The 24,735-nt window shown below is 38.4% G+C and overlaps 2 protein-coding genes across 11 annotated transcripts in view; one reads left to right on the top strand and one right to left on the bottom strand.

Moving 5' to 3' along the window:
* The window catches only part of LOC129731078 (SH3 domain-containing kinase-binding protein 1), a 39,472-nt gene extending 28,620 nt beyond the window's left edge, over positions 1–10,852 (top strand). For all 9 annotated transcript variants that reach the window (XM_055690839.1, XM_055690887.1, XM_055690879.1 and 6 more), the window contains one exon: positions 7,665–10,852. In XM_055690839.1, the coding sequence (XP_055546814.1) occupies positions 7,665–9,490 (1,826 nt within the window). In that variant the 3' untranslated portion in view covers positions 9,491–10,852. The remainder of the gene's footprint in view (positions 1–7,664) is intronic.
* Positions 10,853–14,618: 3,766 nt separating this feature from the next.
* On the bottom strand, positions 14,619–16,006 carry LOC129728144 (high mobility group protein B1-like). 2 transcript variants are annotated; one of them, XM_055686567.1, is made up of 3 exons: positions 15,850–16,006; positions 15,383–15,486; positions 14,619–15,253 (listed from the first exon to the last, which is right to left on the bottom strand). In XM_055686567.1, exons 2-3 carry the CDS (start codon positions 15,443–15,445, stop codon positions 14,951–14,953), a joined length of 366 nt encoding a protein of 121 aa, XP_055542542.1. In that variant the 5' UTR covers positions 15,446–15,486; positions 15,850–16,006; the 3' UTR covers positions 14,619–14,950. The 2 variants fall into 2 exon arrangements, with proteins under 2 accessions (XP_055542542.1, XP_055542537.1); XM_055686562.1 differs by having other exon boundaries at positions 15,775–15,936.
* Between the last annotated feature and the right edge of the window lie 8,729 nt (positions 16,007–24,735).

Below are 24,735 nucleotides of genomic sequence, written 5' to 3'. Positions count from 1 at the left end.
AAATCGATTTATCATGCTCAATCTACTAGATGAAAACGAAAACAAGATGGCAATACCGTATGAGGATATTGAAAATTAGATGACAGGACCATACAATGATATTGAAAAACATGCTTCACCTTTCACCACCTTGTCATCACCAAATTAACAGTATACAAATTAGTTCAATTCTTGTTCGCGCGCAGCGAAACTCGTATCCGCTGCATACTGCAAGAGTAACGTATAGTGTACTAGTCATCTTTGGTTATGCTTAAAAACATATTGTGGAAACGACTATGAACGATTAGTCATACTATCTTCAAAATAAATAATTCATATCATGGTCATCTCATACATTGACATTTATTATAGTCCTGTTGTAATAAATTACACTGTGCTACAGCGATTTAGAACTTCTGAAGTGACCTAGTGTAGGTTGTAGGTCTTGTTGAGTGTAACATTCGCTCATACTAGAAATTTTCCAAACACCCCCAAAATCTGAAGTTATGGTCAATATACGGTTTTTTGGACCTCAGTGCATATAATTTTTTTTAACTCAGTCATTTCTCAACCGATTTTCAATATTGAGGCAGTTTTGGACATAATAAGAACAGAGCTTTCAAAAGATTTACTGGTTTGTACTAATATCACTAAAACTTTATGAGTTATTTGAGTTGAAATATAATTTTTCAGTTTTTTTCACGCAATTTTACAATTTAATTCGAAATTTGCCACCTGTTTTTGTGAGAAAGATACTACAAGTACACTAAACTTTTGGAATAATATTCAATGGCGAAACAAACAAAAATGGTTTTGTGAAAATCGGTGAATATTTGGCTGAGTTATATATTTTTTAAGAAAACCAGAATTTTTGGCTTCTATCTCACAATTATTCCGCAGTGCTACAAATGGTGAAAAAACACAAGAACTTTTGAAGTGACCTAGTGTAGGTTGTAGATCTTGTTGAGTGTAACATTCGCACATACTAGAAATTTTCCAAACACCCCCAAAATCTGAAGTTATGGTCAAAATACGCTTTTTGGACCTCGGGGCATACATTTTTTTTAACTCAGACATTTCTCAACCGATTTTCAATATTTAGGCAGTTTTGGAAAGAAGATGAACAGAGTTTTCAAAACATTTACAAGTTTGCACTAATATCACTAAAACATGTTGAGTTATTGTGTAGTATCTTTCTTACAAAAACAGGTGGCAAATTTCAAATTAAATTGAAAAATTGCGTGAAAAAATCTAAAAAATTATATTTAAACTCAAATAACTAAACATGGTTTAGTGATATTAGTACAAACCAGTAAATCTTTTGAAAGCTCTATTCATTTTGTTTCCAAAACTGCCTAAATATTGAAAATCAGTTGAGAAAGGACTGAGTTAAAAAACATTGTATGCATTGAGGTCCAAAAAACCGTATTTTGACCATAACTTCAGATTTTGGGGGTGTTTGGAAAATTTCTAGTATGAGCGAATGTTACACTCAACAAGACCTACAACCTACACTAGGTGACTTCAGAAGTTCTTGCATTTTTTTTTTTTCATTTGTAGCACAGTGTTATTGTTATTATCTAGACCATATAGATTAGTCTGTTAAAAACACCGCACAAATCTGACCAAGCCTAAAAAGATAGCAATTACCTTAATATTTTTCTGTGTGTGCTCATTAAATGTAGTTCACCCAACCGCCATCATACTCCGAGGGGCGCCACATTTTTGTTGCCCGTATTGTTGGTTGAGTTGGATATCTATGTTTCAATAATCTAAGCTTTTAGTTATAACAATAAGCAAAGCAAAGCCTTGGTGCTACATCCCGATTAGGAACTTGACCTTCTGTTTACTATACACAGACTTCGCAGCCAACTGTTGAGTGTACAGGACAACTGCGGGGCTAGCGCTACGATCCTACTGACACTAACAGTCTCTCCCGAGCCGAGACTCGAACCTACGACAACTGGCTTGTTAGGCCACCATCGTACCTCGAGACCAGCTGGGGGTTATAACAATACACATCGCAAAAAATGCTCTTTTTGGTTCAAATTGACAGTCAATGACAACTCATTCTGGTTCATTTTGACACTTACACAGCTTCGTATCCGTTTCTCCCTCCCAGGTTCAAACCTTTTAATAAACAAAAAAAAAAGTTCTAAATTTAGTCTAAAAATGGAAATAACTTTTAAAAGACATTAAAAATAAAAACTAAGATTAGATTAAAAGTACATACTGCTGCAGAGCGGAAGTAGAACTACCCGGACTCAATTACCTCATAAGGCCTCATAAGGTCTCCTGGATGGACTCTTCACCATGTCCCGGTTATTGTGCGAAAAAAAATCATTCTTTGTTGGCATTTTTTCATCAGATTTCTATTACAACCCTGGGTGCCTCTAGAATCTAACTAGACTCCATGATATTTGTATACCATAATCTGAGAAAACATTTTACCCAATAATTGGAGTTGGAGCTGGGCTGGTTCATGATTCCTAGAAAAAAAAACTACAAATTTCAGTGTTTATTCTGCGCAAAGAATGCGATGCTTAGCTATAAAGCCCAAGCAGACAAAGTGTTCAAGGTATCCTGCAACAGTGCTTGCAAATCGGCAACTCTTGCTTTTGTCATCTGCAAGTTATCTCATCGTGTATACATTTGCCAGGCATTTATCAATGTCATCTACAGAAAAATTATGAGGCATACAATGTACGACAATAAGCGTACCCACATTTAAGGTGGTAATAGTGGCAGCTTGGGCAGTGCTAGAGGATGCGGTCGGAAGCAGACATCTATTAATAGAAATAGGTCTGAAAAAAACTCCCCTACCCGACAAAAAAATGTCGGCAATGCTACACGGATTGAATCGGAAATCTCAAAAATAGACATCTCTGAAGTAAACAGCATCAAAGACATCGCCAGAGAAGTTGGTTCATTTATATAGAGGAACAAGGCCAGAAACAAATACAACCCAAAATATTGGTAGAGTGAAGTTGAGGATGCCAACAAACAGAAAGCGCTAACAAAATTCAATGGAATTAGCAACGGTGAAAATCTTACAAAACTAAAGAGAGCTATGGCCATATCCGGAGTGATTCGCGATTAGGGCTCAACTAACAAAATGTAAACAATGGTTTTATTACACTATTGAGTTTGAAAAGACTTACGAAATTCATGAAAATAATCCTTTCTTTTGTATAAATCGATAAAATTATTTGAATCAAGCTTCTAGTGAAGGGCGATAAAGCAGTTTACCCAAAACAAAAGATACTTTGGAACTAGGCCCTTTACATTGTTTTGAAGCAACGAGCTTATTTGCGAAATATTTCGTAAACAGGCGACAGTAAAGGGCGGATCAACTTTTGTTTTCAAAATAAAGGCGCATTTAAAGGGGCGCAACTGGAGAAAAAATAAAAACAAGGCGAAAGAAAGATGGGCGTATCTCGTTGTCAGAATGTTTTAAGGCGAAATAGAGGTGGGCGAATCTCGTTGTCAGAATGCTTTAAGGCTAGTTAGAAAAAGGTTAGAAGAAAAGTGCAGATTTAAGCCATAGATGCACAAATTTAATGTAGTATTGTTAAGAAACTATAAGCCAGGTATATTTTACGTCGATTTTTGGTATTGATGTTAATGTTAGTCACTTCCTTTGAAATTACGATTTGAAAATGTACTTGCAAATTTTCAAACTGATATTCCCCAATGTTTATCTTTTGCCAGTTGCGCCCTTATCGCAAATCACTCCGGATATTTTTACTAAAGAAAAACAAAAACATAAAAGACAACGTACAACTGTTTACAAACGAAATGGATCCTAAAACTAGCTCGACTGAGCTATGGAGAAAGATAAAAAGACTCACAGGAAAATAGATGATTGCCCGGAACAGTTTTGTTCAAGATTGTCCGGAGCTAACAAGAAAATTTCTTGATGAACATTTTGGTCCGTGAGACATTGAGCAGGACAGAGCCGATTTTTCTACAAAAGCAAACTATACAGTCATCAACTCGAAAAATGGCACATTATCCTAAAACGGAAAAAAAACTACCGCTCTCGGCATAGACAAGATCGCATACGACATGATAAGAGAATTGCGGCCGGCAGTAGTCAACAAACACGTAAACATCAAAATATGGCTATTTTCAGCAAAAAACTAGAAATATTTTTACAACAAATGAAAATATCAAACCAATATATTCTACAAAAATGCGAGGTTTAGCAGAATAAACAAAATCTTAGAACATCTTGAATTGTTTCGACAATTACAGAAAAAGTTATGGAAAAAAAACTAATTTTGAGGAGTGTTACTCGTAAAACTCTATTTCGTCATATCAGACGTACAGATAGAAGATTACAGTGTTCAGCAATTCTTTTTCTTATAGATTTTCCTTCAACTTTTCCCAAGAAAGCAATCTGGTATTTTAAAAAATTAGAAAAAATAATTTTTATATCTAACTACTAAGGGAATGGATCAAAAAACCGAAAACCGAATCACGATTTTTCGAGTTTAGACCTCTGCACAGTGGTCCAATAAGGCGAAAAGTGGAACTTAATTTCATAGCGCCTTTAACCTTCATCCTAGCTTGAAAAAGTGTTCGGAACAATTGTTTGTATGAATGACCCGCATAATCGCAGGTTGTCAAAAAGTATAAAAAGTTTACTATACTAAAAATAAAAATAATACCTTTTTTGTCTTAAGAGGTAGAAGAATAGTTTATTCAGCAAAGTTGTAGAAGATTCAAAAATATGAAACATTGTTGAACAAATAAAAACCCTATCTTTTTTTGGGACAAAGTTATAAGGTATATTACATGGAACTTACTTAAAAGTTAGTTTTTTTGTACTTATTTTTTGTTAAATGCATTTTACAGAAAGTATTGTTCAGAGGAATTACATTAGAGCACACAAAACACACATTTTTGCCAAAGACCATATATCTCCAGGACTTTTCCTTACAAAGTTATATCATATTTTAGCTTATTTTTTTCGATAACTTCAAGAACGTATACGTTAAAAAGAGGCAAGTGGAATCAGGATGTCAATACTTTTTCTTGAAGTTAAGCTGAAGTACTATAAACTCCTTCAGATTCCATTTGTCCCAATCCACCCATATTAGAGTACGGCGAGCATATGTTACAGTAGGTTTTCATATATCAAAAATACTAACTTTTTTGTGTTAAGAGATAGAGGAATGGTTAATTCGGCAAAATTTTAGAACGTGCAAAAATATGAATCTTTGCTGAACAAAAAAAATTCAGAGTTACAGAGTGTTTTCTGTAAAAGTTACTTAAAAGTTATTTTTTTACACTTAACTTTTGTTAGCTACATTTTACAAGAAAACGTTTTTCTAAAGTAGCATTTGGGCATACAAAACACACGTTTTTGTTGAAGACCACACATCTCCAGGACTTTTCCTTACAAAGTTGTAGCATTTTTAGCATATTTTTTCAATCACTCTAACAACGTATATAACAAAGATAAGGTGGATTGGGACAGATGGAACTTATAACAGTTCTGAGAACTCGAGCTAAACTTTGAGAAAAAGTGAGGATGTGTGGCCTTCAACAAAAACGTGTGTTTTGTGTGTCCAAATGCTTCCTTAGAACAACGTTTTCTTGTAAAATGTAGCTAACAAAAGTTTAGTGCGAAAAATTAACTTGTAAGTAACTTTTACAGAAAATACTCTGTAACTCTGCACTCAATGAAGATTAGAATTTTGTTTGTTCAACAAGGATTTGTATTTTTGCACGTTCTAAATTTTTCCGAATTAACCATTCCTCTATCTCATAACACAAAAAAGTTAGTATTTTGGATATATGAAAACCTACTGTAACATATGCTCGCCGTACTCATATATGATATCTGTCCCAATCCACCTAATCTTTGTTATATACGTTGTTAAAGTGATCGAAAAAATATGCTGAAAAATGCTTTAACTTTGTAAGGAAAAGTCTTGGAGATGTGTGGTCTTCAACAAAAACGTGTGTTTTGTATGCCCAAATGCTACTTTAGAACAACGTTTTCTTGTAAAATGTAGCTAACAAAAGTTAAGTGCAAAAAAATAACTTTTAAGTAACTTTTACAGAAAACACTCTGTAACTCTGATTTTTTTTTTGTTCAGCAAAGATTCATATTTTTGCACGTTCTAAAACTTTGCCGAATTAACCATTCCTCTATCTCTTAACACAAAAAAGTTAGTATTTTTGATATATGAAAACCTACTGTAACATATGCTCGCCGTACTCTAATATGGGTGGATTGGGACAAATGGAATCTGAAGGAGTTTATAGTACTTCCGCTTAACTTCAAGAAAAAGTATTGACATCCTGATTCCACTTGCCCCTTTTTAACGTATACGTTCTTGAAGTTATCGAAAAAATAAGCTAAAATATGATATAACTTTGTAAGGAAAAGTCCTGGAGATATATGGCCTTTGGCAAAAATGTGTGGTATGTGTGCCCTAATAATTCCTCTGAACAATACTTTCGTGTAAAATGCATCTAACAAAAGTTAAGTACAAAAAACTAACTTTTTAATCTTCTACAACTTTGCTGAATAAACTATTCTTCTATCTCTTAACACAAAAAAGGTATTTTTTTATTTTTAGTATAGTAAACTTTTCATACTTTTTGACAATCTGCGATTATGCGGGTCATTCATACAAACAATTGTTCCGAAGACACTTTTAAGCTAGGATGAAGGTAAAAGGCGCTATGGAATTAGGTTTCCTTTTTATTGGACCACTGTGCACTGTGCAATGGTCTGACCGACGGAGTATCATTTTCTTCAACAATTCCCGGATACAGAATAGCATCACCTATAATAGTCATGATCCGAAGTTGGTTTTATCCGTACTTGTGCACAAATATAATTTTTAACCCTTCCTTTTACACGCTTACTGCTCTACTTGGGTAAGGAAGGGTAATTTCGGCAGTTTTGCGGTATGGTATATTGAGATGAAATGAAGCATCATGCAAAAAATAGCATCGTAGGTTGTTTCTAACCCGAGAAGCCGAACGAAAGACCGTAAACGTCAAAAGTAAGGCCTTGTTTTATGAAACAAACTTGCTGAAGACATTGAGTACAGAAAATCAATTTTTCACAGTCAAATCTAAAACGATCACAATTTTTCGAGTTTAGACTGCTGTACACTGTGAGATTTCCAAATAAATCTTTCCACCAGTTGTAAATGTCATGGAATACATTATGTAAAAAATATTTTGGAAGTTATTTTATTAAAAAGGTGGTTGAAAAACGTGCTTTTAAATGTGTACTACTCAAGAATGTACCGTACGACGATTTTGAAATTTTGACCAAAGATTCAGGACGTCATAATGTATCGAATGGTGTAGTCAGGACTTTTGATGCATTGTTTTTATAATAATGGTCTGTGGGAGCACCGTGATACTGAACAACGATAATTTATGCTTTATGTGATGCTTTTTGTGATAAAAAAAAACAAATATTTATGTCCGACTAAGGACGCTAGAACTTCGAACAAATTTTCAATTAAATTGCAAAAAAATATCATGCACAACCACTAAGTAAGCCCACATTGCGTCACAAACTCGAATATTCGGTTGCGAAATGTATCTTATCAATTTTGCTAGCAAAAAGTACTTCGATTTTATCACACAGTCCCCGATAAGAATTCAGTATCACTAAAACCGTTCCCTTTCGTCTTGTCACATTTCAGTTTCGCCGATCAAAGAGTTGTACCACGGTAAACCCGAACGTCCACCTCCGGCGGGCAAGATTCTGATCAACAAGCCGCACACTGTCGCCGGGCAACAGCCTAACAGCGCCTACCGGAAGGAGAGCTTCGGCTCGAAAGATTCCCTCAATGACTCCACGGGAAGTGGTGGTGGTAATGGTGGTACAATGGCAGCAAGTAGTTCGCCGACCTTCGGAAATGTTGCTGCACACCGTAAATCTTTAGAAAACAGGAAGATTGAAAATTCGCCTATTGCCGGTGGTACTACCGCGGCTGCTCCCGTGACAGAAAAACCACCCCGGAAGAGTTTGGATAACAAAACATCGGAGATTCGTAAGAGCTTGGAGAACTTGGATGAGAAAAAATCGACACCGCCTCCAGTGCTTGGCAAGAAACCACAGGTACCGATCAAGAAGAGCCCATCGATAACGAGCGTGACGAACAACTTATTCTCCGGGTTGAAGCAGAAAGTGAAAGGATCGGAGCCCAAACCAGCAGCCGGACAGGACAGTATGGACGGTGCAAGCGGCAGTAGAATTAAGTCGGATGTAGCCGATAACAATGAAAAGAACGTCAGTGGCGAAAGACTATCCAGAGATGAGTCCGAATTTAACCACGTTGAACGTGGCTCTGTGCTGAAAGATATGCGGGCAAATCGGGCGAAAGCACCTAAAAGAAGGCCACCAACTTCGGCTGGTAACATAATTGGTGAGTCTGCCGGAAGCAATGGAATGAGCAACGGAAATTCCGGCTTATTTCAACAACTCTCGTATAATGCCGAACCTGAGTCGCCAAAGCCGGATTTGTTAAACGTTAGTCATCACAGCAATAACAATAATGAGGATGAATTTATTGCCAAACCGAAAGCAAGAGAGTGGGAAAAACATAAGGTACCCTGGATGGATGAATTGAAGGCAAATCAGGCCAAGAAAACCTCGCCGAATATAAATGAATCGAAGTCACCCGAACATCACACTAATGTTAACACCAACAGCAATCACCAGGAAGAGCACAAATTCGACAACATTTCCAAGTCATTCCATATAAACCCTTCGAGCACGGTGTCATCATCGGTGGCGGCTTCTGGTCGCACTAGGTTATCAGAACGAGCTGCCACTACCGGGACGGCAGATGTAACCTGCACTTCGACTACGACCACCAACAATAGCCACAATAATCATAGTTCCTTCGACTTGATAGCGTCCAGTAGAAAGGAGACTAGTAGCCATCAGCACCTGTTATCAACAACACACAGCGTGGATCAAACCAGCAGTAGCAGCACGACTAACAACGTCATGACGAAATCAATGTCTGCGCTTTCAACTAAGATTGCCATTCCTTCGGATAGCGGCAGTGTGAATAACGCAAATGAAACACCTTCCCCTGCGGCTGTCACCAACAACCGGCCAGTAAGTGTGAATTTACGTAACCGTAGTGTATCACCAACACCAACTACCAGAAATACTAAAACAATCCACATAACCTCCCCCGGTGGAGGGCAAACGGATGCAGCGGTTAGTAAAAATGGAGCAAACGGCAACACTAATAGTAGCAGCAGCAGCGGAGCAACGACAACCACTGCCATTGGGCCAGTCGGAACGACTTCAGCAGCTGCAGCGGTTACCACCGATAATGTATGCTCGCGGGTGCAGGACCTCGAAGCAAAGGTAAACCGAATGGAGAAACAGCTGATCACCCAGAACAATCTGATAGATGCATTACGGCAAATGCTGCGCGATGAATGCGATAAAGTTAAAACACTACAAAAAGAGCTAGAGAAGTACGCACAGTGTGTGACACAGGTATGATAAAACGTTTGTTAGCCCTTTTTTAGTAATGTACGTATTAATATCGGCTACGGTGGCCGTCCGGTTCTACACAGGATCAGTTGTAGAACGTTAAACGATTAATAGGTATTCATCATACAGAAACACAAAAGGAAACAGCAACATTCCTTGCGCATTTTGCGGTTCAGTTTGTCCTGAACTGAGTCCAATAATTATGTGTGCACACAAATCTACGAAATATTATCTGCATCTTTACTTCTATTCTTAAACTAGCAAAACAAATCAACTTCTAGCAAAGCCATTCCGCATCGAGGCGACCACACGTATTATATCATTGATTAGAAAGTACTTTTTCGTAGAGTATTTTACCATTGTATAAAGTAGAGCTACAAAAACAAAAAGTTGGGTGGGCGCAACATTATAGTGCTTTGAAACAGAATGAAAACGGAATTTACTCAAAAGTACATTATTTCGCCTTAGCAAAATAAAGAAGGTATGATCGTTTGGCGATTAGAATGAGCTTTATTTTTTGTACGATCTTTAAAACTATAGCATCTGATGCAAAGTTTAATTGCTTCGATGTTCAAGAGTTACTAGATTCGATTTGACGAATAACAACCATCCTATCCTTTGCAAAGTAGTTTTATCTAGCGGTTGAAAATTCCCTTCTGAAGATATATTTTACATATAAACTGCTGTCAAAACAATTATTCCCCGAACTATACTTACTAGCGATTGGCTTTAAGCATGCAGTTTTTTTTTTCTATAATCAATACTGGAAATAAGTATTTGTTGCATTTGAAATGTCTATTTTTGATATTTTATAAATTTAACAGATTTATTAAATGATCGATTATAAACTGGACACTATATTTAAAGGCATGTGAAAAGATAGTTACTGCAAGCAGCTTCGCACCGGTGGAGCAGGAAACAGGAATAGTGATGGTTAGATTGGCTTTTAGTCGGAAAGCGCTGGTTTAGGTATTTTTACACAAAATAAGCTTAGAGTAAAGTGCCGCCCTTAGAACAAAATTTGGACGGTTCTCCATTCTTTTTTCATAAGAGAATACCGCGACGATGATTACGACTGCAGCATCGGTTGGGCGGTAAAAGAACACGATTAACACAAAAAAACGTATTACATGGACACAAAACCAATAAACAAATCCGAAATTTGTTCCCCCGCTCGTTTTGAGTGTGAAGAAAAAAAATCGCCATCTTTTTGTATATAGCTGATAGCGATAAACCTTATACAATATTTTATTTAGCCTTTAAATCACACACAAATAAAGCAAACATTCGCTTTATACATATACAATATTGAATTCATGATGCATGATAAATTTATGAGATATTCTAATAAATCCGCTTTTGCAAATAGTACACGTTCGAGGTTACAGTTAGGGATTCATTTATCCGAAAAGGTGACACAGATACCTAGGATTGAAGAAATTACTAGACGCTAACCTCAAGTTGGGTTAAAATTTTTTAATAGGACATGAGGGATCTCACAATTTTCACTGAAATTTTTAGGCTGCTGAAAAGTTAGTCAGAAAAGTTATAAAAACATTCCAAGAATGATGATTAATCTCAAATATTTTTTTTTTATTTATGCATTTATAATCTTCAGTCGGTCCCGGGGTGGACATGTTTTCGATTGTCGACATGCCTGCAACGTCCTTCTACATATTATCCAATTTACCGTCAAATACCGATTGACTCCTAAAAGTTCTGAAGTTACAATTAGAACTTTAACTCCTCCTTCCTGAAGACGGAATTGGAATGGATAAAAAATAGTATAAACTTCGCTATGGTAAATTACATTCAGTCACTTTCGAGTGCTATCCCCTCATTTGAAACTGGTCAAAGAGTTCTATTCAATTTCTAATCAAAGTAAAAGTAGCAGAACAGTGTGAGGGGGAAAGAAAACGAAAACTGGGTGCCAAAGAGATTAATCAGTTGTTTCTACAAAATAAGTGTAGTAAAAAGACAACTAAGGTGAAATATTTAGATAATTTTGTGGTCAGTCGATTTTCGTGCGAATTTCCACAACAGTAACATAAACATTGCGCCGAAGATAAAACCGACGACGTAAAAAAGGAGCTCCTTGAGAAAACGTATGGAGGGTGCCCACAACACGACCTAAAGATCGTCATCAGAGCTATGAACGCACAAGTCGAACGAGAGGAGTTCTTTCGTCCCGTTATTGGTAGGGGAAGCCTTCACTCTACCACTAACGACAACGGCTTGAGGTCAGTAAACTTCGCCGCGACCAGGGAGGGGTACCCATTTTGCACGTCTGAACATTCGGAAGCACAACTGGAGACACCCCAATGGAGAGGCCTGCTCCCAGATCGACCACAGCTGATCGACGGCCGACGGTTTTCAGACGACATAGATGTGCGGGTCTTTCGAGGGCCAACATCGACTTGAAACACTATCTTTTGGTAGGTAAGATTCGCGCCAACGTATTTAAATCAGGATCGGCGAGGAAGATACTTTTGGACATCCAGAGGTTATCAACGGTAGGAGTTGCTGCAGTGTATACTCGGTAAGTTAATAGACGGATTGGTGAACCAGCTGGAGTGGACCTGAACGAGCAGTGGAAGCACATCAACGATGCGGTCAGCGGAACAGCGGGAGTAGTGATAGGCATGACAACGGGAACCACGCGTAGTGAGTGGTTCGATCCTGAGTGTCTAGAGGTGACGGAAAAGAATTTCTAGGATGGTAGTGGAAGAACCGGGCCTACACCAACACTTTAGTAGCAGCTAATCGTGTGGCGCGTCAGATACGGGAGAAATACCGGGAGGCAAGAGCTGCCGAAAAGAGGTTTAACAGTCATAAGAAACGTGAGCACTACGATCGCGTCCTCGCGGAGGCTGGAAATTGCTTCACCAGGCACGACACGAGGAGCTTCTATAGAATTAGGAACCGGACCGTGCAAGTACATGCCATGTGTAATGACAGTGAGGGGAAACTGATTACCGATAAATCGCAGATGGCCAGGCGTTGGAAGCAACATTTTGAAGTGGCGTTGAAACGTGAGAAAAGTAGGAGAGCCGTCGAGGGGAGAAGGATAGAAATTGGGGAGGACAGACAAGCTGTGGACCCACCAGGTGAAGAATGCTTGCAAAGAGCTGAAGAACCACAAGGCCGCTGGGAAGGACCGGCCGAACTTTTCAAAGTTGAAATTCACCAGATTATCCTAAGGCTATGGTCTGAGGAACAACTACATACAAACTGGTTGGAAGGACTCATATACCCTATCTTCAAGAAGGGACAAAGACTCAACTGTAGCAACTGTCGAGGCATAGCCCTCCTCGATTCCGCTCATAAAATTCTCTTCCGTATCCTGTTCCAGCGACTGAGGCCTTTGCAGGAAGCCTTTGTTAGAGAATACCAAAGCGGTTTTCGAGTGGGGCGATCTACAATGGACCAGATGTTTACCTTGAGACAGGTTCTCGATAAGTTTCGAGAACACAACTTGCAGACGCATCATTTGTTTATTGACTTGAAGGCTTGAACGACTTGAACGAAGTACATGGTGGCTGGCAGAGAGCGTGGTAGTTCTGCGGGTGTTGGTGCTGCGGTGGAGATAGATGGGGATACTTTCGAAGTGGTCGACGAATTTGTTATCTTGATACTCTCGTGATATGTGACAACGAGGTGAGCCGCGAGGTGAAGAGACGGATTGCGGCAGCGAATAGGGCTTATTACGGATTGCGCGGCCAGCTTGGGTTCCGTAGCCTACAGATCCGTACGAAATTTGCGTTCTATCCAGCTTTTTACGCGCCATAATGGCGGACGCTATAATGCAAAGTTCGTAATAAATTACCCACCCTTTTGACACCTCTGCTTACGTCAGTGAAGTCTTCATATAATTTATCAAAAGAAAAATATATCTGGCAACATTTATGTTGTAAATTTCCCAGAAACCGCAAATCTGACGTACGCAGAGAGGTTCGCATATTACGAATACGCATTATCGCCATTAAAAAAAAGCTGGATAGGACTCTGATCATCCCGGTAGCGCTCTACGGACATGAATCGTGGACGTGGAAGGAGGACGATCGACGAGCGCTTGGGGTTTCGAGCGTAGAACCCTGTGATCAATACTCGGAGGCAAACGAGAAAATAGGGTGTGGCGCAGGCGCATGAATCACGAGCTGTACGAAGTAAGTAACATATTCTTTTGAACATAGGCCTTAACTTTGCTGTTTCTTCTAAATGATTCAAATAATATGATTAACCAGAGCGCTGCGCAAATAACGTCCACAATACTATCAGAAACGCCATGAAATTATTCTAAATAGTGACAGCTAAACATTTTTATGTGATAGGTCCCTTTGTTTATACATTGTTTATACATGCTCAGTTTTGTTCACAATGGAATCGAAACAAGAAGCACTGCAACAAGCGCATTGCGCCGTTCTTACGGTAAATCATTTTGAAAGCGAAAACCATCCGGTTTTGACTGTGTATAATTTTCTGTAAACCTCTTTAACATTTTTCTAGAAAGGTAGTGGAAGATCGGCCAAAGTAACAGAACAAAAAGAAATTCGTTCTTCTTGTCTAAATCATGGTTTAAGTCCAGTGATTTCCCTATAACAAACTACCATAAATAGAACAGGAGCAATGAAAAAAGTCTCCCTCGATTGGAAACGTCAATTGATTATTGTAGAAATTGCAAATTTTTCATTATCTGAAGATAAGTGCTGCTAAAAATTGGTCCTTACTCTTGATCTTGATCAATTTAAAATTGTTCCTACTGTAAATCATTTTCATTTCCTACGTGGTGGATATGAGCTTCAGCATCGGCAAAATCACTGAAAATATACATTAAAAAATATGTTACCTATCAGCCGATGATTTTATTTGATCATTGAAAATAAGTATGAACGAACGTTTATCAATTTAAGGATCGTAGAGGCGAACCAACCTAAAAGCCTCTCTAATAAAGCCTCTCTAATAAAGAAAAAAAAATTAAGTATTAAAAAGTATTAAATTTCAGGAGAATGATTCAGTACAATGGTTTTTTCAGAAAGTAGTACACTCAAAAGATTCACTCGAATCGAAGTATGCCGGATAACGCCGCAAACAAAAATGGGGGGTAATTTTGGGAAAAATAACGCAAACATCACCACTGTTTTGATTCGTTTCTCTTTTGTCCAAATTCAGATGATTTTATTTCTCTATTAATGTTTTCTCAAAGAATGCCATTTAAAAGTTGTAGCTGTTTGTTTGTTTTGCTATTTTTTATGGAACACACAGCTGCTTTTGTCTGAGTAATGAGTCACATCGAATGATAAACGTTTTTTTTTATTTTGTCATTTGTTTAATTAATTGCCGTCTGTAAGTGGTTTGTAGATTGTTTTTTGTTCAGTTATGTATATTACTATTATTTTGTCACGGTATTTGGGATGATACAAAATTTGCTTTGAATCTGCGGTGGCTCAATAAATATATTCGAATAAATTTTTAGGAGTCGGACTCGTCATTCTCCTCGTTGTCCTCACTATCATTCTCCTCGTCTTCTTCATCCTCTTCATCTTCGCTGGACTCGTCCTTAGTGGGCTTCTTTTTGGCTCTACCGCGTCCTTTTTTGGCTTCCGGTTTTTTAGCCTTTGGCGCCTTTTTTGTTGTACCCTTGGGCCTGCCCCGACCTCGTTTCGCCGAGGGCTCTTCATCTGAAGCTAGCGCCTTATCCTTTTCCTTCTCTTTTTCGTCGACTTTGTCCTTTGGTGAAACAGCGCGTGCACGTTTCTTTGGAGTAACGCTATTCTGCAATGGAAGGGACCGAGTGGGGCGCGGTTCACAACGCAAACAAATGATTGCGGAACGAAAGCCACGGAAAAAAGCGAAAGCTTACTGATACATACAGCGAATCGTGATAATTCTCTCGTACGTTACCTTTTCGGGATTGGCAGGGCGGCCTCGACCCTTTTTCGGTTCAACGACCTCTGTGTCCGACATTTTGGATTCCTGAGTATTTCCTAATAACCGCTTTCACCTCACTGTAATTTAGAAATTTTATATTTTTCAAACACTTTTCACCTTAAATTTTATGTTCACAAAAATTGCACGAAATATGGGAAAAATATAAGAAAAATCCATTATAGGTTATCACAGCATCATTTTTCTTTCCGCTGCTGAAAAGAAAGCTTTCAGCTGGACGCCATTCGCTATTTGCTGCTTCCAAACCGGGTGGAAAAATTCTCCATTTTTTTCAGCCTTGAATATCCACGTGAAAGTCGCTCGTGTCCAGTTAATCTTGTACATCTTTTAAAAACCACACGTCTTACCAGCAATTTTCTTCAATTCCTAATCGAAACCGCCCACCACTTCCAGCTGCAAATAATCTTTTCCGCAGGGCTCACCTTTCCTATCTGGCGCCGGATGCCGAAAAAAGTTCTCAAACGGAGGAACGATTCTTATGCTGCTTGGTGTTGTTATGAGGGATTCGATGAAGACTTTACTTCTCGGTTCCGAATGCCTCCATCGATGCACCCTCGCGCGCAGGGTCTTTTCCGAGAGACAGAGAGCACCGAGGATGAAAACTATCCCTCTCGCGTGTACACGCAGCACGCACCGGCGAAGCTCAGGAAAAGCTTTGAATGCCATTTTTCACCCGGTCGTTTTATTCTCTTGCACGAGCCGAGCATGGTGTAACAGATTGGTTATCCGCCCTGCCCCGTCCAACGGCGCCCTCTCTCGTTTCCCGGTGTAATCTGTATTAAATCATTGATTCTCATGTCGACGCACTCGCGGTAGTGTAACATTTTAACCGCGCGAAGGGAAAGAAACACGAAGCTGTACCAATGTGCGGAAACTCTCCGTTTTGAACAAATTAAAGCAATTTGTGTTTGCAGTTGATAGGGGTTGGATGTTGTTACGGAGGACAGACGTCGCCCAAAAAAAATACTTTTGTATTGGTACGTTTGAAAGTATTCCTCGATTTTGGGATTTTTTTTTTGTTGCAGGAGGAATAAACCAAATTATATCCTGCGACAGTTCTTCTTAAATAATGTTTGATTTTTTTTACACACAATGATTTTTTGCGAAATAACTTTTTTGGAATAATTGCCCATAACAACCTATATTATTATTATCATAATTGAGAACAAGAACATATTACATTTAGTTATGAGAATTTTCAAAATTAATCGTACAGTTTTTCTATATAATTCATGAATCAAATCGTGCTTCGTAGAGTCAATGTTAATATATGAATACGTGGCGAAGTATCGTCGGTAATTCGTGAAAAATATAATCTAAACTAAAAAAAATGTTGAAATTTCGGAAAAAATTTCCGCAGGACGAAACAAACATTTATTTGCCATGCATATAACGGGTGACAACTGAAATTCGTTTTAGGCTTTTTTACCCAACAAACATGCTCAGTGAAATATGAAGGTACGTATATGTAAACTCTCTCTCTCTCTCTCTCCCCGCCTGATAGCAATCTTTTTCGTTTTGTTTATGCACATTTCTAACTAAACTACCCAAAAAATTTAGCAAAAAATTAACGGTAAACCATTTTAAAAGCGAAAGTCTGCCGGCTTCGACTCGGTGGCGAAGCGTGACCGGGTGACACAGGAGCGGAAATTTTGGGTGTCACCCCCACCAGGTTTCAGTGAAAACATCTTGTTATCAAAAATTATTATAAGAGCTAGCACGTTCGATTTCAATTGCAATGGATCTACTCATTTTTGAAAAATTGGTTGAGATTATACTCTTAAGCGCCGTACGCAGTTCAAAAAAAATTTCTTTTCCTATCTCAATCCCATGTAAAATTCAGGCTCACGCAGCTGAAAAGATATCATAAACCGAAAGTGACAACAAAGAATACTGCTGTAAAGAGAAATGCCAGTCGCTCTGGTGCGGAATAATGATCGGAGACATTATTCAGGAACAGAAAGATTCAGGCAGTTGATTATTTGCTTATCTGATCGTCCCTCAGGTGATTTGGCTTGCAGAAGAAAAAGGGGCAACCAAATGAAACCTCTGTCACGTCCTAGCTGTCACTGACAACAGAGAACCTTACCACAGACAGACGTCCAAGCAAGAACAACATTGATCGAAAATTCTGTGTAAATTTTCAAAGAGAATTGCGTTATAAATCACTTGTACACTAGCGCCGCCTGGTGACAGTTACACAAGTTTGGAACTCAGCTTGGACGTTTGTCTGCGACCTTACTGTCAAGCATTCTCAGCTGTCAAAATTCCGTTTCGTAAAACGGTGAAATTTCTTCTTTCAACTGCATACCAAGCTTTAGGAACAAATTTATATAATTTTCGAGGGTTTCACCTCGATTTCCACCTAACTGATAACTAATCTCACGGATGTCATCCTTTTGAAAATGACACGTATGAAAATTTTTCTCATGGGTGTCCTGTGGCGAACACTTTCGTTTCGACATCATGGAAAAGCTTCGTCGGAAAGTTGGTTACGGACCTTCATTTTTTTTTTTGGTAATGAAGGTATCTCCATGAGAGATAAATCGGTTTTTTTTCAAGTACCTACATCTACCTTTTCTGGCAGATAAAAAAAAAGCAAAATTCCAAAAGAGTGGCCACCTGTTATTTCAGGGCAAAATTATTTACTAAGTTTTATGTTACAGTGCACTGTCTGTAAGTTGGGGAAGTGTTTTTATATAAAAGCACTTTCGCTATGCGATTAGTGTCATTTGAAGTCTGCCGGCCAACGCGTACGGTCTAAGTGGCGATCATATTTTCAAATCTTATTTCCAGTTGACAATTTTTGTTGTTTTTAGACGATTCCCTCAGCGTTTCATTATTTCATTTCTATTTTTCCCATTTTTGTAAATACAATCAATTACTTTATGTTCACTTTGTGTTTCTTACTTTTTTTTCATTCTCGCTTATTTTCCGTCGGTCTAGTTCCGCCACTGTTGTTGTGCCAATCACCGACGCCCGGGAGGCGACTCCACCCAGGACCCTAACTCACGACCCGTTGATTAACGGACCGGCGTCAACGGCTTTACTTCCTCATGCGATGGAAGGCGTAATCCCAGAGATTTTTCGCCTCAGAAAATCTCCCGGTGTCGGCTAGGATTGAATCTAGACCAGTTGAGTTGGTTGTGAGTGGATCACGCCACCCCACAACCATCGACACCAATGTCGGCGTTGGGATTCGAACCCAGGCGTCGAACGTGGATGGCGGAGACGCTACCAACCACGCTAGGCCCCCGCCTTTTGTTTCTTACTTTAGTTTGATATGTTTTGAATATAAGTGTTTCCAGTTTTTCTAAGACATTAAGCATTCTAAAACGTTTTTTTTTTTTTGAGAATAGTATTGTTGCTCTCTCAGCTGGTCTCGAGGTACGATGCTGGCTTAACAAGCCAGTCGTCGTATGTTCGAGTCTCGGCTCGGGAGAGACTGTTAGTGTCAGTAGGATCGTAGCGCTAGCCCCGCAATTGTCCTGTACACTCAACAGTTGACTGCGAAGTCTGTGTATAATAAACAGAAGGTCGAGTTCCGATACGGAATGTAGCACCAAGGCTTTGTTTGCTTTATTGTTTGTAGGTTTTTCAGTTCTTTGAGCATTTTATTCAATTTCAACCATCTTAGGAATCATAAATGTTCAACATTCTTAGAATTTTCAATGTCTAAGAAATACTAGAAATTTGGTATAATTTACAAGAAAAAAATCTAAAGCGTTGTTGAAAGCTGTTTTTACACTGAAAATTTGATTCTGAATGCCAGCTTTCCAAAACGTTTGCGTGTTATCAGCATACGACAATTTTTCATCAGAGGAAGTGTCGGCTAATGTAGTAACTACTGATGCTGCCGCTACTGCACAAAGGCAGCTTTTTATTAGAGGAAGTGCTGCTGCATCAACTGGCTTATCCGATATCACTGCTGTTGCTGATACTATCCGCTACCACAGATGCTGCTGCTATCCGCTGCCACTACTGCTGCTAAGTAAACATTGTTTTTTCTCACCTATCGTTTATTTGACACGGCACAAATACAATTTAATGTTTAACGGCGCCAATTATATCTGATGACTTAAAATCTTTAAGCAAATTTTTTATCCTCGCTGCCGACTACGAGCTGAAATTAAGTCTATTTTGAAACTAGTATATATTTTTCAATCAATCTTTTGTAGTTGAATGGTCGTCTGATGATCGTCGAAAGGCCATGGATATGCAGCATGTATGGATTTGTTCTGCTAAGCCACGAAGTCATGAGCTGGGACAGGGGCATGTAATCCTCGGGTCCTGGAAGTATTGTGCGGGTTTCAGTTGCTAGTTATGGTTCGTTGTTGTTGTTCGCTGTTGTTCAAGCCAAGATATCGCGAAAGGCCTCGGGTTCTCAGGTCCTAGCGGATTCGTGTAGGGTTCAGTTGCTGATTCCAAAATCGAGGTCTATGACGTGTTCTTGCCGTTTTGTTGAATGTGGATGGAATGGAAGGGGACTAGACTGGGGCGTGGATGGATTTCAGGAAAATGTATATAAGGGTCATGTAGGGTAAGTCACGACTCGCCAAGACATCACGAACAGGAACAGCTGGTCCTCTAGCCTCGGCCCGGAGGGAAGTTATTAATTTAGACCTGGCGTCACGGTGTACAGGGCATGACCAAACAACGTGCTCTATGTCGTGATAACCTTCACCACAGGCACAGATACCACTTTCCCCGAGCCCAATACGACGGAGATGCGTATCAGGTAAACATTGTCGTAGTCAAATTAATATTAACTCTTCAATTAGGCATTTCATTTATCCTAAAAAGGACAATTTGCTGTTTAATTCAATATCGGATAAAAAGCTGCACACATCTTTGCGTTATCACTGACAGTGCGAATGAGATATTCCTTGTGATAGATAATACAGTGAAAAGCTGTTTTGACACTCAAAACTTGATGGCTCATGTATTTCGAACGCCTGCTTTCCAGAACGTTGGGTGTTGTCAAAATTAGGCAACTTTTTATTAGATGCATTCACTACTGATGCTGCCCGCTGCCGCACAGAGACAGCATTTTACTAAAAAAAGTGCCGCTGCATCAGCTGGCGCTGCCACTATCGGTGCTGATACCCGCTGCAACCAGTGTTGCCATATGTACAGTTTTATCTGGAAAAGTACAGATTTTTTCGTATTTTCTGGTACAGATTCTGTATGGTATCGATACCGCGAGGTCCGAATATCGGTATTTTTTATCGATGCAACTGACGTTGATATTAAGGTGGATCGATAAATTCGCCCCGATATTTTTTCGATACTGAAGGGAAACTATAAAATCGGAGAATTTACGGATGCCTGAATGTCTTGAACAAACAGCGCGAAAATTCGACTCTATTTGTAAAAGACACCAACAGATTGCATATACCCGCGCACTTCTAAGATGGTTTTCCTGCCTCTTGCGAGAAAAATTGTTTCGCAATTGACAATACTGTTTATGCAGAGCAAAATCGGAATCGCCGCGTCACCTGAGTAGCATTTTGTGGTGAATGACTTAGTATTTCAATAATTACACAGCAGTCTTTTTATGAGAGGGTTTTGTCTCATTTTTTTCTGAAAACGCGTAAAAAATGACTAAATTGAGTAGAAAAGATAACTTAGAAAACCGTTCTAAAATGTTTTAGCTATGTTTGAATATAAGAGTGATCAGTTTAAAGACCAAAATGCAACATTTTTACCAGAAATTGTGATTTTTTCGTTAAACAAATAACTCTAAACATAGAACGGAAGCTTAACTAAAATTAGGGCAATGTTTTGTACCGTTTTGGAGCACTGCAGAATGTTTCTTGTTCTCTATTTAAAATGTTCTTAACATTGTTGAACTGTATCTTCTTGTTTTATAAATCATCTCCTCAACACTGCAGGGACTCTTAATATTTTTTTTGTAGAAAGGCAGACAATAAAGAATAAAACGCCACAACTTTTGTGCTGCTCGAAATTTCAAATCAGACCGCAGACGCGCTTATGCTATTCCACTGATTTGTATGTGACATATTATTCCCAGCGTGGTCCCATTAGGTCTATTGACCGCAGGGATACCAAATGTGCAGATTTGTCTACAAAACGCAGATTTTTTATTCTTATTTGCGAATTTTTCCATAGTTTCTGTAGATTTTTGTCAGAGTCTCTTTATACTTGCGCAGACTTGCTCAAAATCTTTGCAGATTTCTGCAGACTTTTGTTTACGCAAACGCTTTTTTTTCAAATTACGGCCAGATTTTTTTTTGAATTTCAAGCAGATTTTGTCAGTTTTTCGAACAGTTGCAAACTTTTTTAAAAAACATCTGCCATCTCTGACTGACCGTAATGTAGATTAAAAAAATGCCACTTTCTGTTTTAGGTGGCGTGCAGAATATCGATACAGCTGATATCGATGCTCCGCGTCTAGTATCTACTAGGTATCGATACGACCGGAACAAAATTATCGATGCTCGAGTATTGATAACTTTGCAGATTTTGGCCAATGCTAGTCCAGATTACAGATTTTTGTCAAAAGGTACAAATGGTACAGATTTTTTAAAGGGTCCATTAATTAAACTGATTTTTTTTATCGGTGCACTTTCACTTGGAAAACAAAACAAACCAAACATTTCTATAAAGCTCAATGTGAAGGGCCAACCCGTGTTTTTATGCAAACGTTGCTGTTGTCCTGCTTCCCTTCTTCTTGGATCAATGGAAAACAAATTCCAAATTCAATATAAATATGTATTGAGATCATCAACGACCAAATTCATTCAAACTTGCAACTTCTGTAACTTTTTTAAGGTTAAAAAATGTAAAGCTTCTATGCAACACAACTTTAACAGGTACAGATTTTCGGAAGAAAAAGTATACAGATGAAAAAGATTTTCACCCTTTCAGTGCAGATTAAAATGTGGCAACACTGGCTGCAACTGCTGCTATCCGCTGCAATAGCTATTCGCTGCACTGCTGCTAAGTAAGGACTGTTGTAGTCGCTGTCTAATACTAATATGAACAGTTTCGGCTGAAACAGGCTGTATAAGCCAAAAAGTACATTCCGAATTACTAGGGCTATATTTCTGTCGACCGTGCTTGGGAAAGCAATCATATAACGACCAATCAGAGGTCGAGTTTTGTGTTACAAATACTACAAGGTATACAGCACTAGGGTTGTATGAAATGGTGACGTGGGACTAAACACTGTAATTAGGGGATTTTTGTTACATAATATACAGAGCCTGCAGCCAGAATCAAGGTGTTTGCTCAGCGACTGTACGTATTTTTATTTTCAGCCTCACCTGGAAATCAATTTTTTTAAATATATTCAACAACACTCGAAAGAATATCGTATATATTTGGCGATATTAGTATTAGCCTGTAGTATTTTTTTGTGAAAACAACATGTATTTGACAAGGCACAAGCATATCATTCTTGTTGAAAAAGCACCAAAAATTTCTCGTAATGCGTCAAAGTCAGAATTAACTCTATATCTTCTAAAACCAAATCCAATAATACTTTCGTTATTATAATAAATGGTTTAGTCTTATTTAACTCTGATTAAATCAAATCTATAATATGGTTCTTGCTTTCATAATAATATAGAAGCCCTTACAAAGGTTCATTAATTGGCAAACATAAGAAGATATGTCTAACAAAATTATTAAGTTCCAGCAAAAAACCGTAACAATCAACAATTCCATTTTTGTTTTTTGCTTGACAATTTTTTTCATTTACCTACGAATGTAGTCGCTGTATTACGAAGACTGCCAATATACATACGTTTATTATGGTAAAGCTTTGAATAAAAATATATCATCTAACAATTTTAAAATGTAAAAAGAGATTCTAATGAATCTTAGTAAATGAACCAAAAATTCACAAGCATTCGCAGGCTCTTACTCTTCTATAAATGTGTATCTGTTGAATTTACTCTTTCGATACTATCCGGTCACGATTATTTAGTAAATATCGAAGATAAAATTGAATAAATATCCGTTGCAAAAATTTACAATTCTTGTTGAATAGTTTATGGTAATCATATTTATGAGATAAACTTTCAATCACCATCAACAGCAGCATTGCAGTTTTTCCTCGATTGCATACGAATAGAAATGTACGAACAAAAGTGTACCACTGCCATACGAATAGTACCGCTGCAGTATGAATAGAAGTGTACCGCTGAAATGTACTAATAGAAGAGTACCGATGCAATCATAGACGACGAGAGACCTGCGGTTCTTTACTCCACTGGTACTGGTACTGCTTTTACCGGCATGTTTTCTTTCAAGACATCAGTTTTTATTAGGTTTTGAAAGCAGGTTTAGAAATTGTTCCAGAATGGGGATTGCTTCAAACTCTTCGGAAAACTTTTACCTTTGAGACATCATTTTAGTCTAAGCTCATGGAAGCAAAAATAAATTGACCTATTGGGACGGGGAGACGCTGTCAATTTTTATATCGATATCGATACAGAGAATAACACGGGGAACGGATGGTGTCCATTCACTGTGCTAGGAATGCTCGCATGTAAATGGTTCATTGTTCGCGTAAGCAGTGAAATAATAATGATAACTAGCGTGTTATGAAATTTGATACACATTTTATCTATCCAACAACATATTGGTTATTGTTATCCATCATGTAGTTATGCTGTTATTAACGTTTGAAATCTGACGCAACATTTGCCGGTTTCATTTCCAATTTTACAGAATGCATCCCAGTATAGTAAACAAAGACGTAATCCCACGTCAAAATTTTTGAAAGCTACCGCGTTTTGAAATTCGATGGTCAAACTTTTCCCTATATTCTATTAGCACCCTATTATGTATGCATAATAATGGAAATACCAGAAAATTTAAACAAGTTGGATGATGGCAGTCCCAAAAAAGCTTGTTATAGTCATAAAACACCTCATTCTGACGATTTCAGTAGTTTTCAAGAACAATACTGTACAAAAATGATTTATGACCGCCTTTTCCATATAATTCGAACCACTGTGCACTGGTTGGCAACAACTGCACTTCGCGCATTCGTATGTAAAATACCTCACGTAGGAAGTGAGCTCCTAAGTGAAAATCATTCCACACAGTTTCCCAAGAAGGTGCTGCTTTGGCTGACAATCAACGAGAAGGGTATGTCAAAGCCGTTCTTTTCTCGCTTCGGACTAGTCGTGAACGAGGAAATTTATAGTACGATATGCCTGCCGGACGCTGCGTTGTTCATCAAGAAATACCATATGGACAAAGACGCAGTGTTTTGGCCGGATCGAGCGTCGACCCGCTACTCGAAGCAATCGTTGGAGGAGAGGGACTGGCCC

The sequence above is a fragment of the Wyeomyia smithii genome, chromosome 1 (assembly GCF_029784165.1).
Source record: "Wyeomyia smithii strain HCP4-BCI-WySm-NY-G18 chromosome 1, ASM2978416v1, whole genome shotgun sequence".
In the NCBI taxonomy this organism is placed as follows: domain Eukaryota; kingdom Metazoa; phylum Arthropoda; class Insecta; order Diptera; family Culicidae; genus Wyeomyia; species Wyeomyia smithii.
The sequence above is the reverse complement of the archived record's forward strand: the minus strand, read 5'-3'. Positions and strand labels throughout refer to the sequence as shown.